General features: G+C 37.5%; 1 protein-coding gene across 4 annotated transcripts in view; it reads right to left on the bottom strand.

Annotated features, from left to right (window-relative positions):
* Positions 1–18,788, bottom strand: part of LOC124950717 (semaphorin-2A) — a 304,525-nt gene that overhangs the window by 185,097 nt on the left and 100,640 nt on the right. For 3 of the 4 annotated variants that reach the window (XM_047497873.1, XM_047497874.1, XM_047497871.1), the window contains one exon: positions 195–330. In XM_047497873.1, coding sequence (XP_047353829.1) covers positions 195–330 — 136 coding nt within the window. Of the gene's footprint in view, positions 1–194; positions 331–6,676; positions 6,695–18,788 lie in introns of those variants that run through there. The other variant, XM_047497875.1, reaches the window with a different exon arrangement.

The following is an 18,788-nucleotide window of genomic DNA, read 5'->3' as shown; positions in this document are numbered from 1 at the left end:
TTTTGAAGTTCTTAATAAAACCTCTGATATAATTAACAATCGTTCTGAAGATTCGAAATGCTTATCTTCTTATCATTTGATTGAAATAACTCTACGAGTTGATTTCAGGTTGTTTTTTTTTTTTTCTTTTTTTTTGTTCTCTCTTTTTTTTACTTTCCTTTTTAAAATAAGATTTAATTACAGGATAGACTTACCTTCGTGGAGTTTCTCTAACGTTCCACCGGCCGATACTGCACCGACAAAGAAAAGAACGAAACAGAGTAGATTGAACATCGTTCTGGGCCACGTCCTATCACTCGAAAGAAGCTCCATCGTGTTACTGCTTATCCACTGAAAGGAAACAAAATAACAAAATGAATACGTGATCTAGCAAAGAGCAATGACGTAGAATTTTGTAAGCATATCTTCTACAGAAACGTTTTGACTTTTATCATACGGAATAAATCCAACGAACGAAAGTAAAACTAATTTCACTTCTTATCCTCTTTTTATCTTTTTAAAATTTTTTTTGTATCGGCATTATTATAGCTCTCGCTTTTACTCTCGATCAAAGCCAAACGATTGCTTCTCGAGGCATCCGATCGTATTCGAAGGACTTTCGTAAAAGTTAAAACGCACTGGGTGTAAAAATTGCACGTGTCATCGTATTACCAATACCAACAGAGAGGGAAAAGGCAAAGCTCGCCGAAAAGTTTGTCTGATATGGTATAGAAACGTGCGAGTTATAATGATAAACGTTACGAGTATAGTTGTGGTAGGATGTAAGGGTGAGAGAGAGAGAGAGAGAGAGAGAGAGAGAGAAAGAGAGAGAGAGAGAGAGAGAGGGTAGAAACGGAAAAGGTGGTTGTTAACATCGGCTGGAGCAAATATGTTTTTATCGTGGTGTGCTTGAACGAAGAGAGAGAGTGAGAGAGAGAGAGAGAGAGAGAAGGAGAGTTTCGAGCTCTTCTCGGGAACTTGGCGAGAACTTTCTGCAGCAGTATCAATAACCAGTTTTCCACGACGAAAAACTGTCTTGGTTTCTCCTCCTCCTCTCTCTCTCTCTCTCTCTCTCTCTCTCTCTCTTTCTTTCTCTGTTTCTCTTCTTTGCCGGATATCCTTCGAGTTTGTTCAGCCTTTCTGCGAAGGAACTGCAGAGCTTCCTCTTTCATAGTTTCCAGCAGAAGAAAGAGAGAGAGAGAGAGAGAGAAATATGGGAGGAAAAGAGAAACAAAATAACGAATGATACTAATAGAGCGTTCTCGGTCCTCGAGAAAGTTTCGTGTTTTAGTGGTAAAGCCTTGGCTGCTGTTGCTGCTATTGGACCGGTTCTCGGCCGTAAATCAAAAGTTCTCTTCACCTAAGATACGAACGTGTAATACACTCTCTTTCTCTTTCTTTTTCGATCTTACTAGCAGATATTAAACGATACCGTATACACGATTCTTTTCAACGTTTAATACGAACCTACTTGGTGTAATTGGAAAAAGCTTTTTCCTTGTTTTTTTCTCTTTCGATTTAAATTGAAAATAATATAAAAAAAAAAAATATATATATATATATGTATTATGTTTTTTTTTCTATTATCTTCGATTACTTGGAAAATTTGAGAATACGATAATCGACTAGGAGAATGCAGGTCGAGTGTAAACGCGTTGATGCAACTTGTCGTCGATTCGGAGCAAAGTAATTAGTTGGAGGTTACAAGGGGTGAAATTACTTAAGCTTAGAGAGAGAGAGAGAGAGAGAGAGAGAGAGATATCGAGAGAGATAGAAATGGATGAAGTTAAAGGAGTTGAAGGAGAGGAAACGGAGAACGTTCGGGGTCGTTCGGGGTCGTTCGAAGACGCACAGAGAAAGGACCACAGAACTAGACAGAGGTAGACAGAGCCAGGCAGAGAGAATATGCTTAGCATTCCTCTAAGCCGTCGGTCCAAGATTCGATGTTGTCGGTATTCGAGAACGCTCTTTGGAGAGTACTAGAGTGTGAGAGAGATAGGAGTATGCACTTCGCAAGCCGTACCAAGGCGATCCGCTTAATCAGTCCAGCTTCGCGCACGAAGCCGCCATTTCTAGGATACTCGTCCGTGGAACTGTAATTTACGCAGAAGTTACTCCAAGCATAAGCCGAGAAACTACTACTCTGAGTCTCGCTTCAATGATTTCAACCGTCTTCTATTTGAACAGAACGTTATTTTCGTATCTTCCCTATACAACAATTATTCCTTTTAAGCTTCTCATCATTTTAATCCTACATTATATAATATGTTACGAGATAATTTGTTAATTTCGATTCAATGATCGTAATTCATCAAAGAGAGCCAATTTCCTTTTCGATCTTTTTCGTTTTTGTTTAAAACGTTATAAATAACAAATGTGATACTTGGTTCGTCATTATTCGATGGAATTAAATTATATTATTCTCGTCGAATTGGAATGAGCTTACGAGCTCATCATTTCAACAGATATTTCTTTAGATTTCTCTGGGATAAGACGCGATACGTGAAAATCGTTCTCAAACAGAAAGTTGGACCGAACGTAACATCGTTTACAGGCAAACGCAATATCCATACTAATTTATTAATCGAATTAGTGAACTTGGACGGTAGCAAAGTAATTGGCAAAGGATTCGATGTCCGAGGAGGCAGAATCGCTCGAGGCAGCGATGGCCACTTAACCACATTGCGACGGGCATTAGCGCTAACGAAGTTAACTAGAGCTCGATTAAACCGATTTAGAGGAGGTGGAAGGAGAGAAAGAGAAAGATAGGGTAGGAGGGACAGAGAGAGAGAGAGAGAGAGTATGAACGATAGCAGAACAGAGAGAGAGAGAGAGAGAGAGAGAGAAGGAGAGAGAGATGAAAGGACGAAAGGCCTAACTAAAACCCTCTGGTGATCTTCGACTAATCCGGGATCCTTGAGTCAAATTAGCGGCTTTCGCTAACTCTCTTCCTCGTTCATCTTCTTTACCTCGAAATCCGACTTCTCAACGGAGAGCTCATTGCTCTCCATCGAAGATCGATCAGATCGAGCTACTTTTCGAGAAGGAGACTTATGCTTCTCCAATGTAAGCCAATAATTAGAAGAATTTCGACTCCAAGACGATTATCATTTATCCTCGAGTAAACGTACATAATATATACACAAACATTTGTATTTACATATTTGTATATACACATATTTGTGTTATCGGAAAGGACTGTATACGGATTATTAGTCATAATATTTGCAAATGTTTACCACAACCCTACGACGGAGAACTGTTTTGCTTCGTTAAAAGTTTCAACGGAGCTTGTAATAAACGATGAATAGACAACATTCATAAACAAGGCTGAAACACTCGTGTGTCTTTGCGCGTATATATATATATATATATATATATATATATATATATACCTATATATATATATATATATATATATATATATATATATATGTATGCAAGTATCAATGCGAGAGAGAGAGAGAGAGAAAGAGAGAGAGAGAGAGGATTATGAAGGGTGAAGGGGGTGGCTCGAGTCTCGTTCAGAGGATTCAGGCACGGACTCTGTAGACCCTTGGCCGTCTAGAATCAAGATTATAAATATTGATCCTGAGCGTCCTTGAGAGTAGAGTGCACTCGTCGAGTCCCTCTCATCCCGCATTTCTATACTCGCCAAACTCGAGGGGGATTCTTCCAAGTGAAATTGAAATCCAAGAGGTTCCTTCGAATCAGGATCGACTCGAAAGAGAGTCAAAGTCGTCGTTTGGGGCCAAATTAAAATGGGGGAGATAGACCAAATTCGGACTTGGCCAAATTCATTCCTGGTGAAACGAATTTCTATCGGTTAATGATATTACCGAGGCGTGATCAATCGAGATTCATTAAATTTATCAAATAAATCGATGAAATTTATCAAACAATAATTGAGAATACATTTTTGAAAGGAGAAACGTATAGAACAACATATTGAACGATTTTTATTTAATTCGATCCTATCTTTACAATGACTAATTCACCGTCTAGGGTTGTCTTGATAATATGAAAATTCGATTGAATCGAGACACGCTTCGACGAACTCACAAGTGGCTTACTTTTTCGCAGTGCACAGGCGTTTCCAATCATCCTACTCTGCCTTCTTTTACGATACTTTTCCGCTCGAAGCGTAGACGGTTAGAAAAGAAAAATAAAAAGAAAGGAAGGAAGGAAAGAAAAGAATAAAAAGAGAAAAGAATAGAGAACGATATCGGATGCGTCTCGTTAGCACAATTGCAACGAGCAAGCGAAAAGGCATCGGTGCTCCACTTTGATGGCCATTTCAAGCACCCCTATAGGTACCTCGGACTTTGCTAAATTCACATAGAACGAGCAACCTTCCGTTCAAATACTTTTCTACTTTTCCGGAACGATCTTTGTATTAGCACTTAACCGCGTTGAAAAATCCTACCGTACCAATTTCAATCGTTTTCACTTAAAGAAATAAAAAAAAAAAAAAAAAAAAAAAGAAGAAACCAACAGGATTCTTTAAGAGTTTATTCGTTCTTTTCTACAATGAATAATTCATAAAAAAATTTTATAAATTATCATATTAAGATATAATAAAATAACAACGGTCGATCTTCGAACAATTTTCTACTCTATGAAAATTTGATACGTTTGAAACGTTTAATATGCATTAAGAAAATTATATTTTAATATTGCAAAAGTTCTTACTTTTGGAAGTGGATCGTCGTTCGAAGGAAAATATTGTAAGAGATAAGAGAAATCGTTTGCTCGAGCAAGACACAACCCTTCACGTCCGAGATCTTTTTCTTTTTCGAAGAGAAAAGAAAGAAAAAAGAGAAAGAAGAAGATGAAGTAGAAGTAAAAGAGAAAGGAGAAGAAAGAGAAAAAAAGAAAGAGATAAAAAGGAAAAAGAAATACAACTAGGTAGAGTTACCCTACGCTATATCGGGGCCTAGGTAGGTATGATGGTGGCTTCCGAGTCTCGTGGTTTTCCACGGTGGCGTATAGCTCTCTCGTTTATATATCTACTCACACGAGACAGCGAGAGTTCGCTTCGTGCGGACGCCGATGTAGAAAGGATCGTGGAGGCACAACGTGCGGTTTGAAAGACCCTTTGAAGTTTCTAAAAGCCACCTGCTTGCGCGTCTGAGGCACTAACCTCGCGAGGGAAAGAAAATGGACGAAGAAAAGAGAGAGAGAGAGAGAGAGAGAGAGGGAGAGAGATAGAGAGAAAGAGAGACAGAGAAAAAAGGAATAAGAAGAAGAAGAAGAAGAAGAAGAAGAGAGGGTGAACCTAAGTCTATCCTTAAATATGAGTCTAGACTGAGAGGATGCGCTTTACGAGAAGCTGTTACGCGTTAGCCAGACCCGAATATACGAGAAAGTTATATTATTGTTTGAATATTAAACTTCTCTCAATTGTTAAATATATTTCTTTGTCAAATATTTTCCTAAAGAAGATTATTCCCTTTCGGGTAGGTTTACTTTTTGTTTTTCTTCTTTATATTTTTTCTTGTTCCTTTTTATTTTTTTTTTTTTTTTTTTTAATTTTTTAATTTTTTAATTTTTTAATTTTTTCTTTTTCAATCACACCTATATATCAACGTAATTATTATGGGAGCAAGTGTAATTGTTTATTGTATTAATGGAAAAGAAAAAAAAAAGTTCTTTTCAAAGAGAAAAAGAGAAATGCATTGTCGAAAATAAAGATAAATGTTTGCCGAAGCTATTAGAGTTCTTTTTATTCTCCCCCTCTTTTGGCCTCGTAGGCCCTGGCTGTCACAACCTCTCTGTGATTAGGACGACGTAGGATAGCTTGTTCTCGTTTTTCGTGCAAACAGACACTCCGTGAGGCAGGGATTTTGCAGTAGTGAACGAGTACGAGTACGACAACGACGACGACGACGACGACGACGACGACGTCGTTAAACGAGCTCGCGTACCCTCCTCTCGAAGGGAGATTCTGTTTCATCGAAATCAGAGGGGTAAGTATGGGGGTTGGTTTAGAAGAGAGCGTAGCTTTTCGGCTAATGAGCCATGGGCAGGGGTGTGGTCAAAGTTCGAAGAAAACGGGGGAGTACGCGTTTTCTTTCCTAGACCTTCTGCTTTTCTAAATGTATTCTATGCCCTCTTCACTTAAACCTCTTTTCTTTTGTGGAGCGTATAGAGATCAAAAAAAAAAAAGAAAAAAAAAAAGAAAGAAAGAAAGAAAGAAAGAAAGAAAAATAATCGTACGATGGTGTAAACGCGATCGTTGAAAAAAATGTAACTTGATTGCTGAAGAAATTGACTTTATGAATTTAATTTTTGATAATGACAACAAAAAAAGAAAAGAAAAAAAAAAGAAAAGGAAAGGGATACTAAAATCCAATGGAATGATTTAAATATATTATAGATTATAATTTTTCGATATAATAATAGACGAGACATGAAAATTATCCAAGCCGTAGGTTATAAGAGTGAAGACCGCGAAGTGATAATACGATTTTCGAAGGTCGAAGGTCGGCAACAAGAAGGTGAGAGGAGAATGGCAATGCCGACACCTTTGGCAGACGATTTACGTGCGAAAGAGAACGAAGGTGAAGGGTGCGCTGCACGTACCACCAGACGAGACAGCGCATTTGTCGGCGTTCTCCTACTCTCTCTCTCTCTCTCTCTCTCTCTCTCTCTCTCTCTCTCTCTCTCTCTCTCTCTCTCTCTCTTTCATACTCACCATCCCTTTACTTCACGTTGCTTCCTTCTCGCAAAATCACATCGCCGTGTTGGCGAACGCAATGTAGCAAGTAATTCGGTTATCACGCGATTGTCCGTAGTGGTAGTGATAGTAGAGGCATAGCACGTGTTCTCTCTCCCTCTCATTCTATTTTCACTCTCAGTATCTCACTCCGTTGCTCGTTTATCTTCCATCTCTCTTTCTCTCTCTCTCTCTCTCATACACACACACTCTTGCTCTCGCTCTTTGTATCCTTCTTCTTCGCGCAGTCATCTCTTCTAGAACAGGGCCGAGCCGCGTACTTGTCCATTAATGCTAAAAGCGTAGTACACTCGATTATCACGTCGTTGTGCATGGCTGAAAACTGAAAATGCCGTTGGCCCTTTGACGCTGCAGGGTAAGAGCACACGCCTACGACAGCTGCGAGGATGACGACGGTACTGGTGCCGGTGATAGTGTGATAGTCGTAGTAGTTGTAGTAGTAGTAATAGTAGTAGTAGTAGTAGTAGTATGTAGATAGGTAGGTAGGTAGTGGTGGTAGTGCTGATGTCGGGGGTGAGTTTAACCACCTCGACGCGCGTTAGATCCACCGTGAAAATTCCAGTAACAACTTCGGCCACGGATTTAGGCGAACTACCCTCTTTGAATATTCTCCATCTCTGTCCATCTTACTCCCGTACGGGTTCTAACATTTTGCCTATCGAATTTTTCCGTTAAATAAGATTTTAAGCATCTAATGTTTTTTTTTTTTTTTTTTTATAATATTTTTATAAATTTATAATTATAATATTTTTTACCAAGTGTTATACAATCATCGACGACTTTTTAATGAAATGTTTACGATAAAATGAATAAGTAATCTTCAATGGCAAAGCTTAAAGAAATTTTCTTGGTTTAGTAGAACGTGCAAAACAATAAAATTTCCGAACGCGTACTAAACGCGAACCATGTGTCTTCCTTTCCGTAGCAGTAAACGTTGCACGTTTCGCTCGACGGCCCGTCGATACGCGATAATGGATTCGGCATCGGGTTCACGTTATTATACCGAATTAGAACAAACGTTTTCAATTATACGAAAATTGGCGCGAAGCACACCGCACTCGTTCGCAACAAACGCGTACCGGTGGTTTTCGAAATCGAAAAATTAAATTTACTTAATTAAATGGATACGCTTCGATCACTGGTAAACTTTTTTTCGAGACGAACGCGTATACATATTTTATTTCAATGTATTAATGTTATTGTTATATCTTTTATCGTCCATTTGAAATAAAAAAAAAAAAAAAAAAAAAAAAAAAAAGAAAAAAAGAATAAAAAAGAAATATCTATCAGTTTAATTATTGATAATTAATTGATGATGGTTAATCAACGTTCGATCGAAAGCAATTGTATGGAAAATCGTAGTATGTTGTAATAAACGTTTGCGAAATATTTCATCGATCCCTGAAAGTGTAACAATTAATTTCAATTGTCCGAAAGTTTCGGCGCCATTTGTAGCAAAGACATCTGGCCGTCGCCACGGCAAAACTTTTCCTTTGTGACACATTGGATGAAATTTCCAAATTACCCCGTGGTAAAATCGTTAATCAACCTCTGAAAATGGTGTGTTGAATTAAACGTGCAACCCTCGAGCAACGTTTTCGTACTATCTACATCGACTTATCTCAACGTTTCTAATTACAAAAAGCCAAGACATTTTTATAAAGAGAAACTATAGTGGTGGTAACGATGAGAGCACTTTCGTCATAAAGAGACATTCAAAAGGATCGCGGAAAGAAAAATAATTACAGTTCCGACTTCCAATCTTCTCGCTCTCTGGAGAATTTTCTGTGAGTCGAGAGGGACGGCGGAGGGAAAGGGAAGTCTCAAGTAGAGGAAGAAAAGCAGAATTTATGTATGAACGTCTTGAGAACTTTAATATGAAGAACGGTAACTAATAAGAGAAACGGAAGATAGAAATAGTGAAAGAGAGCGAGAGAAGCTAAGAGAAAGAGAGAGAGAGAAAACTTTTTCGACCCTTGGGAAAAGATATACATATATATATATCTTATCTATATATATATATATATACATATATATATATACATATATATATATATATATACATATACTAACGATATGTTCGAGAATATTCGAAAAAAGAAATTTCAAAAAAGAAATATTCGAAAAAGAAAATCGAGAGCTAGGTGAGAATTGATCGAACCATTCGTCTTTGATTTCTTTTTTTTTCAGTTTCACGATTTTGTGCTCGTAGGTTTTCTCTCTCTCTCTCTCTCTCTCTCTCTTTCTCTCTCACGCTTTCTTTCTCGTACTCTCTAAAGCTGATTGCGCTGGGAATATAATTTGATTGCTCCGGTGGCCAGTCTCAATAGACGCGGTAATCCTAGCTCGCGGCTTAATGAAAAAGTATTATTGCCTATTCTTCTTCGAGCGGGCTCTGCTAATCCCGCCGCGCCCGAAATTGCACTTCCGCGTTATACGATAACGAAAGGAAAAGACGAAAAATGAAAGGAAAGGGAATGTTTAAACGACCAAGAGAACGACCAATACTTGTAACTTTCAATATTTTTCTACGAATACGATGAACAAATAAATAATGTTTCAAATTTATTGAAAGAATATTCGATGGGTGTATCACGAAATTTATTACTAAATCATGAAGATGAAAGGAATGAACGATTGGGGAGATGAAAAATATGAAAGAAAAAAGTATTAAGAAAAAAAAAAAAAAAGAAAGAGAGCGAGAGAGAGAGAGAGAGAGAGAAAGAGAAAAAAAAGAAAAAATATAAAAGAATCGTACGTCGATCGTACAAAGAAAAGAGGAAGAGGAAGAGGAGGAGGAGGAAAAGGAGAAGAGTTTGAAAAGGGGATGGAGAAAATAAAGGGCAACTCGCTGTATTCCTTAAATTGGGTTAATGCACTGTCCGAAGGACCAAGTGGAAAGGGGGAAGAAAAGTCGACTTCGAAGTTCACCATAAGACTCGAAGAGCAGCTTTCGTCTTCTTTTTCTTGTCTCTACTCTTATTGCGTTATATTATTATCTTTAGACGGACTTTGAGAGAGAGGGAGAGAGAGAGAGAGAGAGAGAGAGAGAGAGAGAGAGAAAGAGACACCAGACGCATCGATAGCAAGAAAGATGATTTATGGCCATTAAGAAGATTCTACTATGATTTTTCACAAGAGACGCATAAGACGCCCGTTTGTTTTAGTCTTTCTCGTCCTTCCGTCTCTCTCTCTCTCTCTCTCTCTCTCTCTCTCTCTCTCTCTGTCTCAAATCCATTTCATTTTAATCCATTTCAAATTTATTGAGATATTAAATCAAATTTGATTCTCTCTTTCTCTTTCTTTCTCTTTTTATCTCTTTCTCTCTCTCTCTCTCTCTCTCTCTCTCTCTCGAAACATTTGAAAAATGAAATAAGAATAATTAATAAAGAATTAAATCGAAATGAATGAATGAACAATAATTAGTCTTTTTTTTTCTTGCTTATTTGAAGCAGTTATCTATTCGAAAAGAATTTGATGGGTTACTCGTGACATCGTCTCGACGTCGCAGGTTGTTAAAAATGAAAAGAACGAGAAACGGAAGCGTGGAAATAGCGCGATAACAGCTACGAAAAATAGTCTAAGAAGCTGAACGTTTATGGACCAATGTCTTATTCTCGTAGAGAAAAGGGAAAACGAGTAGAAAGATAAAGAAAAAAAAAAAAAAAAAAAAGAAAAAAAAAGTAGAGAGAGAGACAAAGAAAAACGGCATGTCGTCGTTGTCGTCGACACAATCGTAAACTTATCGAAGTACAAGAAGGGCTGCACGTCTTGGAGCCCTTCCATGCGCGTCTCGACGCCTCTACGGCATTTCGAACTCTTGTAAATCTCTTTCCTACGCTCGCAAAGTTTACTTCGCCTTTATCGTTGCCTCGTAGAGCTCGTTAATGACGCTGTAAATCGTTCGCTGCTTAACCGTATTCTCTCTCTCTCTCTCTCTCTCTCTCTCTCTCTCTCTCTGTTTTTCTCTGTCTTTCTGTCTTTCTCCCTCTCTCTCTCTTTCTTTTGACTTGACACAAGTCGTTTATCTAGTTGACTCTTGGCCAATTAATTATGTCCTCCTCTATTTCGACGACAAATTATTATTCGATCGATTATATCGTAACAATTTTATCCATAATAAATTATAATACTGATTGGTTAATTAAATTACAATAGAACAGATTTATATTTTAAAAACTATATATCATCGTTCGTATAGATTAAAATCAATTATTTAATAATTGAATCATCGTCTTTTATTTTTGAATAATATTTCGTTCAATATTTTCTATACAGATACGTTTTAGACGTCAATAAAGAGGAGCCATTGAAAATACGCCATTGATGATTGATTCAAAAGTATCGACGGCATTGCGGAAATCAATGTGGCCGCATAAAATCGACGCTACCGAAAGCATTCGATCGTTTCAGTAAGGAAACATGATTCATCCCTCGACTTGTTATTTTCGCATTACTCGAAGCACACTATCCTCCTCTCTCTCTCTCTCTCTTTTTCTCTCTCTCTATCTTTCGACTTCATCCCCAAATCACTACCACTATCATCAAGATCGTTTCTTTCTCGAGTATAACATAGAGCACGAATATGGCGGAATAGATGGAATGTATTATTACTTTTCTCCACGTTAACGTCTTGTTTATGAACGCTGCAGACATCGCCGACGTACATTTATCAATTTGTCGGTAATAGAAAATCAACCTCGTCTCTCCCTCGAATTCTCTTGGTCTCTCTCCGTCAAATCTGATGCACATTAACGATTTTTCATCGGAACGAAATGAAAGAAAAAATAGAGAGAGAGAGAGAGAGAGAGAGAGAAGGGGAAGAGAGAAATATCGTTTTTTAAATCAATGATTATCCACAAAAATACATCGATTAAAGATTTATCTCTGAAAATAAATTATCGATATATTGATAATATATAATAATAGGGCAAAATTTATTTGAACGTGTAACAATGAGATTTTCGTTTAAATTAAAATATTATATAAAGGATATCAAGAGAAATATATTGTATATGTTTATATGTATGTATATTAATATACAATGAACGAAGGTTGTTGATTAGATTGAGGTAGTAATTAAGAGCAATCTTGCCTTTTGATATCAAAGTTATCGTGAACATCGAAGGAACGACCAACGAGACTGCGTGAAGGATGCTGAGAATGACGTTTCCTATGTCGTACGCGTGCGGCCTCTTTGATGTCGACGCGTTTAGTACTTACTCGAGACTACATCAAATCTAATAAGTAAGGAAAACTATGTCCTCGTAGTGCATTAGCGTTTACCTCTTCGTGTTTAGCGATGAAATTAAACAATTACAAATGCATCAACTTTTTTGTTTTCGTTTTTGTTCTCTAACGAGACGATTAAAATATGGTTCTTTTTTTCGCAAAAAATAAAAAAAAAGAAAAAAAGAAAAGAAAATAAATAAAAGTAAAACAACTTAAGAGAAATAATGAAAAAATAACAAATTATCTTTTCTCTGTAACAAATAAATTCAGATGATTAGAAATAGTTGCGTTCAAGCGTACGCGCTCGTGGAATGTTTATGTAATATAAATTTAAGGAAGTTATTAATGGAATCTAAACTCCATTCTCGAAATTTATAAATTTTCTTCGAAGGTAGAATTTCACGTGTTTGCTAGAAATTCATCAGCCGTGAGAGGACAATAATGCAGAGTTATTGCGAAACTGGGATGCATGATATATAGAATAACATAGTCACTTCGCTCGGCTCGGCATACGATTAATTCGTCGAAACTTATTTTCACGTCAGCCGTAGGAAAACCGAGCGATATTTCGGACGTTGCGGTAACGGATTTTACCGGGATCGCGGTTTTACGTTTAGACCGCAGTCGAGCTAGCCATTTCGACTATCGTACGCTCTTTCCCTTCCACCTCTCTTTCTCTCTCTCTCATTCTCCATGTCCCTACCCTGTTTCTATCACTTGCTCTCTATTTCTCTTTCTCTAATATAGAACATGCACATTCACATACATACATAGAATATATGTGAGCTTTGCGGTATCGAATTATTAACCGCAGTCGTGATTGCCGCTTGTTTTGAATGAGCTTAGGCCGCGAATGGCCAAACGTGGTTTCTATGGTATTAACAGCGCATGGAAACGAAAGCTCTCGCGTAACGATTTATGACAATCGTCGCCATCGTCGTCGTAGTTGTCGTCGTAGTTGTCGTCTGTAGTCAAATACAAAATATGACTGTGTATTTACGTTTGTATATATATATATATATATATGTGTGTGTGTGTGTGTATGTGTGTATATGCATGTGAGTATATGTATGTATTCTAGTTCGCGTGTCAGAAATTATATTTCGCTTTGTCGCCGTAGAAATCGATTGCCAGACGATAAACTCGATTCTTCTCGGAATCGATTCGAAAATATACCAGGAAAGAGCAATCAATAATCATCGAGCGGATTTTGAAAATTTTACGGACCGTTCCCTTTTATTTTACGCCGTTTAGAGAAATCGTAATCGCTTCGAAATTCACCCGTTAAACGGCGTACCTACGTATTAAGCGTTTTTACGGACGGTTAATTTCGATTTCGATTGGATCAGTGATAAAATCTGAAATAGCGATTATCTTTGCACGATCGTAGGATAGGATAGGCTTGAAAAAGCGCGAACGAGTTAACTGTGTAAAAAGAGAAAGGATAGAGGAGAAAGGGGGAGAGAGAGAGGGAGAGAGAGAAATGGAGGCCTGGCAAAATCGTCTGGTAATTTTTCGAATCAGCCTTTTTAATCGTTCGGAACTCAACGGCCCTGAAAATACTCATAAAATCCGATGGAGACAATCAGCCTTTTTCTATTTATTCGAGTTTACAGTACACAATGGGTACAAAATGTTCACGCGTGGGACGCATACAAGTAAAACGAGTTATAAAAAAAAAAAAAAAAAAAAAAAAAAAAAAAAAAAAAAAAAAAAAGAAAGAAAAAAGGGGAGAAAGAATGAAGGAAAATAGTATCGTGAAATTATTTGCCTCGGCAATTTTTCCAAGCGATAAATATTCGGAGTCGATCGTGCGTCGACGTGAAGGGTGAAAAAATTATTAAAAGGACGAGCAAGATCTTTTATAATTATTCTCAAATCGTAGGGGAATATAAGAGGCAAAGAAAAAGAGAGACAAATAGATAGATAAATAGATAGAGATAGAAATAGACAAATAGCTAGAGAGAGAGAAAGAGAGAGAGAGAGAGAGAGAGCGTCGAGAGTGAAACGAGTTGGTAGCTTAAACCACGCAGCCTCTCTGATCCGGCTTTCTGAATTTAATTACAATTAATAATCTGGGAGCTTGGGTACGTCCTAGGTACGGATCCGAGGTGAGACCTTGGGAACCCGCGTACAGCTTTGGATTACTTTACGCTCCGCCGGGATTTCTCCTGTGCATCTAAGCGGTCCATTCTCTGGAACGTTTGAGCCTTGGAATGCCGATTATTATTCGTATTTTAACATAAACGTCAGAGAAGTTTCTTGACATAAAGATCTTTATACTTTCTGATGTAGATCATCAAAATTATCGTCAAAATCAATTGACGATAATTCATATACATCCTTCTCAATAATTTTTGCAACAAATGAATTTATATTACAAAAAAAAAAAATATATATATATATATATATTGTTATTATTATCAACGGGAGTCTCTTATTTCTATCGAAATAAGGATAAGCACGATCAATCGATTTTTGTCGGAATAAAAGTAGATAAAGGTTAATTCGAAACAGATGGAGGAGGAAAGATAAATCCTTTCCAATTGGCTCACGTAAGCCAAGGTTTCTTTATACGAGTTATTCGCCGAAAGGAAGAGGGTGAATGGGCGAATGGAAAGGGTTTGCCAGAAAAGGGAAGCACATAGAGAGAACACGAAGAGAGAAAGATTCCGACTCTATAACCTTGAACACTAGTAGAGAAAAATGTCGCAATTTCCGGTTTATTATACTGCACATATCTTGGTATTACATTAATGGATTCACTATCTATCGAACTGGCTGATCGGTTTGTTTTTAAAGTAAGCCGATATAATACGCGATGAAATTTACTGTTTCAAAGAAATTATGTAAACGACTTGAAATTATCTTCGAAGGATCATTGAATCTAATGTTTCATTCTTCGATCTTCGCAATTGAAAACATTATATATATATATATTTTTTTTTTTTTTTTATTATATATAGACTATAAAAAAAGAAGAAGAAAATTTATACTGGTGAACTTTGATCTCTTTGAAGAGAATTGTAGATACGTAGTTAAGTACTTAAGTAATTACTAGGAAACGAATTAAAATCTTGCCAAGTTTATATTCTATTTTCTTTTATCTTTGAATACAAAGGATCCGTCCTCCTCGAAAGGATGATCTTGAATTTTCATAAAGTGTCGTTATACGTACGTACATACGTATGTTACGTCATACGTACATACGTCTGGTGCATTACTCAGAATAATCCGGGCGTTACTTGGTTGGCTCGAAAGCACGAAAACCGCGGGCTAAAGCTCGCTAAAGTCTTTACCTTCATGTGTGTAACATTCGGATACACTTTACCACTACCACCTACGAACTTACAATCCAAGTTTTAATTCAAAGTTTTATTTATACGAATCGTGCATTAGCGTTAAGTCTACCGCACGGGACCAATGGGAAAGATTTATAACGAGCTTACTGAAGTGCCTTGAAAGAGACATTACTGTTTGCACGAAAGCTTCTTTTCCGATCTATAATAAAATCATATCGTTAATATGTAATTCATTTAATTTATCAGAATTTAACTTAAATATGAGCAAAAATAAACTACGTTCGACAGAAGAAATTATATTTACTTTGACTTTTCAATATTGTTCAAATAAAAAATGTAATATTCTATGACATATAGAAAATCGCTGTGAAGTGATGAAAGTGAATGAGTAAGTGAGATAGAGAAAAAGAGAGTGAGAGAGAAAGAGAATAAAAGAAAGGAGAGAAATTAAAAGGGAAAAACATTAATAAATCTGTTAACAGAGGTAAAAAAAGCAAGGGCCACAATCTAAAAGAAAAAGAAGCAAGTATCGTGAAAATCCGATTTTGTAAAATCGCTTAAACCTGTCAATCGGAATTATCGAAAATAATCGATCAATGACATTGAAGATAACTCTAATATTATCGAATTTTCGCGTCCCTTAAGTCTTGAGTGCATGCTTTCTATCTATCTTTTTTTTTCCTTTCTCATTCTCAACTCCTTTAGATACTCTCTCTCTCTCTCTCTCTCTCTCTCTCGCTCTCTCTCCTCTCTATCTATTTCTCCCTTTCTCCCTCTCTCTTTCTCTTTCTCTTTCTAATAGCAAGAGGGTTGGCCGTAGAAAGGCTAATGCAGTTAGCCAGGATGCCCTTTAGCACCCCTTGCTTTTGCACGCGGGGACGTGACACTATGCGTTCGTACTTCTCTCTCTCTCTCTCTCTCTCTCTCTCTTTTTCTCTTTATCTATCTATCTATCTATCTATCTCGTTGAGATAGAGAGAAAGAGAGACAGAGAGAAAGGGAGGGAGAGGGTGAGATGGGGTCGAGCGTTTTAGTAAAATGGCCTGAAAATGCAATTATCGGGTATAGGTGTGGAGTAATGAATTGCTGGCGTTACGTGTATATAGTCGTCTCTCTCGCCGTCGGCGCAAATTCGTGTTCGCGCCTACGAAACCACCCCTGTTTCTCACTCTCTCTCTCTCTCTCTCTCTCTCTATTGCGTTTCCCATTCTCTCCTCTTTTTTTTTCGTCCACCCGTTATTTATTTCCTTTTGTCCCGACGAAGTGGAACTTCCGCCTCGACTCGATAGTACTCTTCCTGATTTCTCGCTATTTTAATTTCCTGTTGCTCTTTAATTTATTGATGATCGCCTGTTGGATGTTTCAAATCCCATTAAACAAACGATTTGTTCGTTGATCCGCTATTTTCAACTCCTTCCCCCTTTTTTTTGTCCTTCCCTTTTTTTTCTTTTGTTTTTTCTTTTTTATTATATACAATTACCAACACTATTTCCAAATATTTCGTATTTGTATTTAAAAGAAGAAAAAACAAAAAAGAGAAAAAACGAATGCATTTAATACGACAATGATCGTTGATTAATATAGACCATTCTAAGTATACAAGTTTAGAAAAAAGAAGAACAATCGACGATTTTAATAGAGTCGTTAGTACTCAAAGCAAAACTGCAATTATTTTCACTAGACGTGCATCGGTTCGGTATTCTGCATTAACTCGAAGCTTACGCACGATGAATAACATTTTTCATTTCCTATGCGTCGTCTTATCGTAAGACTCGTGGCAATGACCGTGTGTCTATGCGCGTCTCTCTTTCTCTTTCTCTCTGTCTGTCTATCTGTTTGTTTGCTTTATTTTCATCCCTCAATGCAGACGAAAAAGAAAGAGCTACGCAACATGCTCGTTTCGCACTTCCCCTTTTCCATCCTTGTTCACAATGTTTAGAAAATCAAAAAAAAGATAAAAAAGAAAAAAAGGTGCAAACTCGATGATCGAAATAACGCATTCTTGAAACATCGTCGAAGCATAGATTTTTGATTTTAAAAGAAGGAAATGTGCAAGAAAAAGGGAGACAGAGAGAGAGAGAGAGAGAGAGAGAGAGAGAGAGAAATATATATATAAATTACATACGCGTGCGTAGGAAAGGAGGACAATCGGGGCCTGAACAAAACAATTTCGAATTCATCGAATGTCGCGAAGTACCTTAGGTAGGTAGGTACTAGTTTGAATGTTTGGAGTTGAATGGAAGACGGAAGTGAAGGTAAGTATATTTCGTGTAACAGTGGAACGACGTTAAGGGAAATCGGGTCAACGGGTACTCTGCAATCGGCTGATCCACGTATAGACTTTTGAGAGTGTTGTGGGTATGTGAATGTGTAAGAGAGAAGGAGTCAGAAGGTTGGAGTGGCCAAAGGAATAGAATGTGAGTATGTGTGTACGAGAAAGACAGAGAGAAATAGTGAAAGAGAGAGAGAGAAAGAGAGAGAGAGAGAGAAAGAGAAAGAGAGAGAGAGAAATAGAGGATTGCAGTGTTCGTTTCTCCCAGCTCTCTCGCGTTGATTTCCGTTTCAGAGAAATTCTCTTCTCCCCGTTGCTCGCTACTAGGAGTCGAAGAGTGGCTCGCTCGCATTTCAAAGCGCATCCGGCCCTGTTTACTTCTGTATATATATATATATGTGTGTGTGTGTGTATGTGTGTGTGTGTGTGTATGTGCGTGCGCGCGATACAAGTACGCGCACGCGCGTTCACCCACGTAAATAGAACTCTGTTTACACTTCGCTACTGAATAATCATTCATCACGGGCGCCTTAACGAACGCGCGAACAAAGCCGTGAGTATAATGAGAGCTTGACCTCTTTTCCCGAGAAGAGATTCTTCGAATCCTCGAGGTCAAAGGGTAGTTGGGAAGATAGATAGATAGATAGACAGAGAAAGAGAGAAAGAGAGAGAGAGAGAGAGAGAGAATGTTAAGTCGAAGGACTTTGAAATAAATTCTGATGGACATAAATTAACGTGAAAATATTTTTACGATGACGAATCCAAAATTTTTCTATGATTTTCGCACAGTTTTTCTTTTTTTTTTTTTTAATGGTTTTTTAAGAGATCAAAAAAGAGAAGACGATCTTTATATTCGTTTCTATGAATCCGCTGAATTTTTAGACCATCGTTGAAAGATTGAGAGAAGTGACGAGATAAGAGGAACGCTCAGAAATGAGAAGAAAATGAGACAGTCGGATGTTAATTAGAGGATATTCGACTCGACTGGAATTATCTTCTATCGCGACCGAGGGTGAGATCCGAGTTACCGCAACGATCGAGCTTTAATAGTTCCTTTCTATCTCTCTCTTTCTCTCTCTCTCTCTCTCTCTCTCTCTCTCGCTCATATACAAACATACGTGTATAGCTATATAAATGATGGACCCGGTCTAACGATCATCTCACGAAATATCCAACTTGTGCAAAGCTCTACGTGTCATCAAAAGGATCAAGAAGAAAGTGGATAAACGTCCGAGCAAATGATCATCTTGTACGGCCGAAAAGA

Source organism: Vespa velutina, chromosome 7 (assembly GCF_912470025.1).
Source record: "Vespa velutina chromosome 7, iVesVel2.1, whole genome shotgun sequence".
NCBI classification, from domain to species: domain Eukaryota; kingdom Metazoa; phylum Arthropoda; class Insecta; order Hymenoptera; family Vespidae; genus Vespa; species Vespa velutina.
Note: the sequence above shows the minus strand (reverse complement) of the source record. Positions and strands in the feature narration are given on the sequence as shown.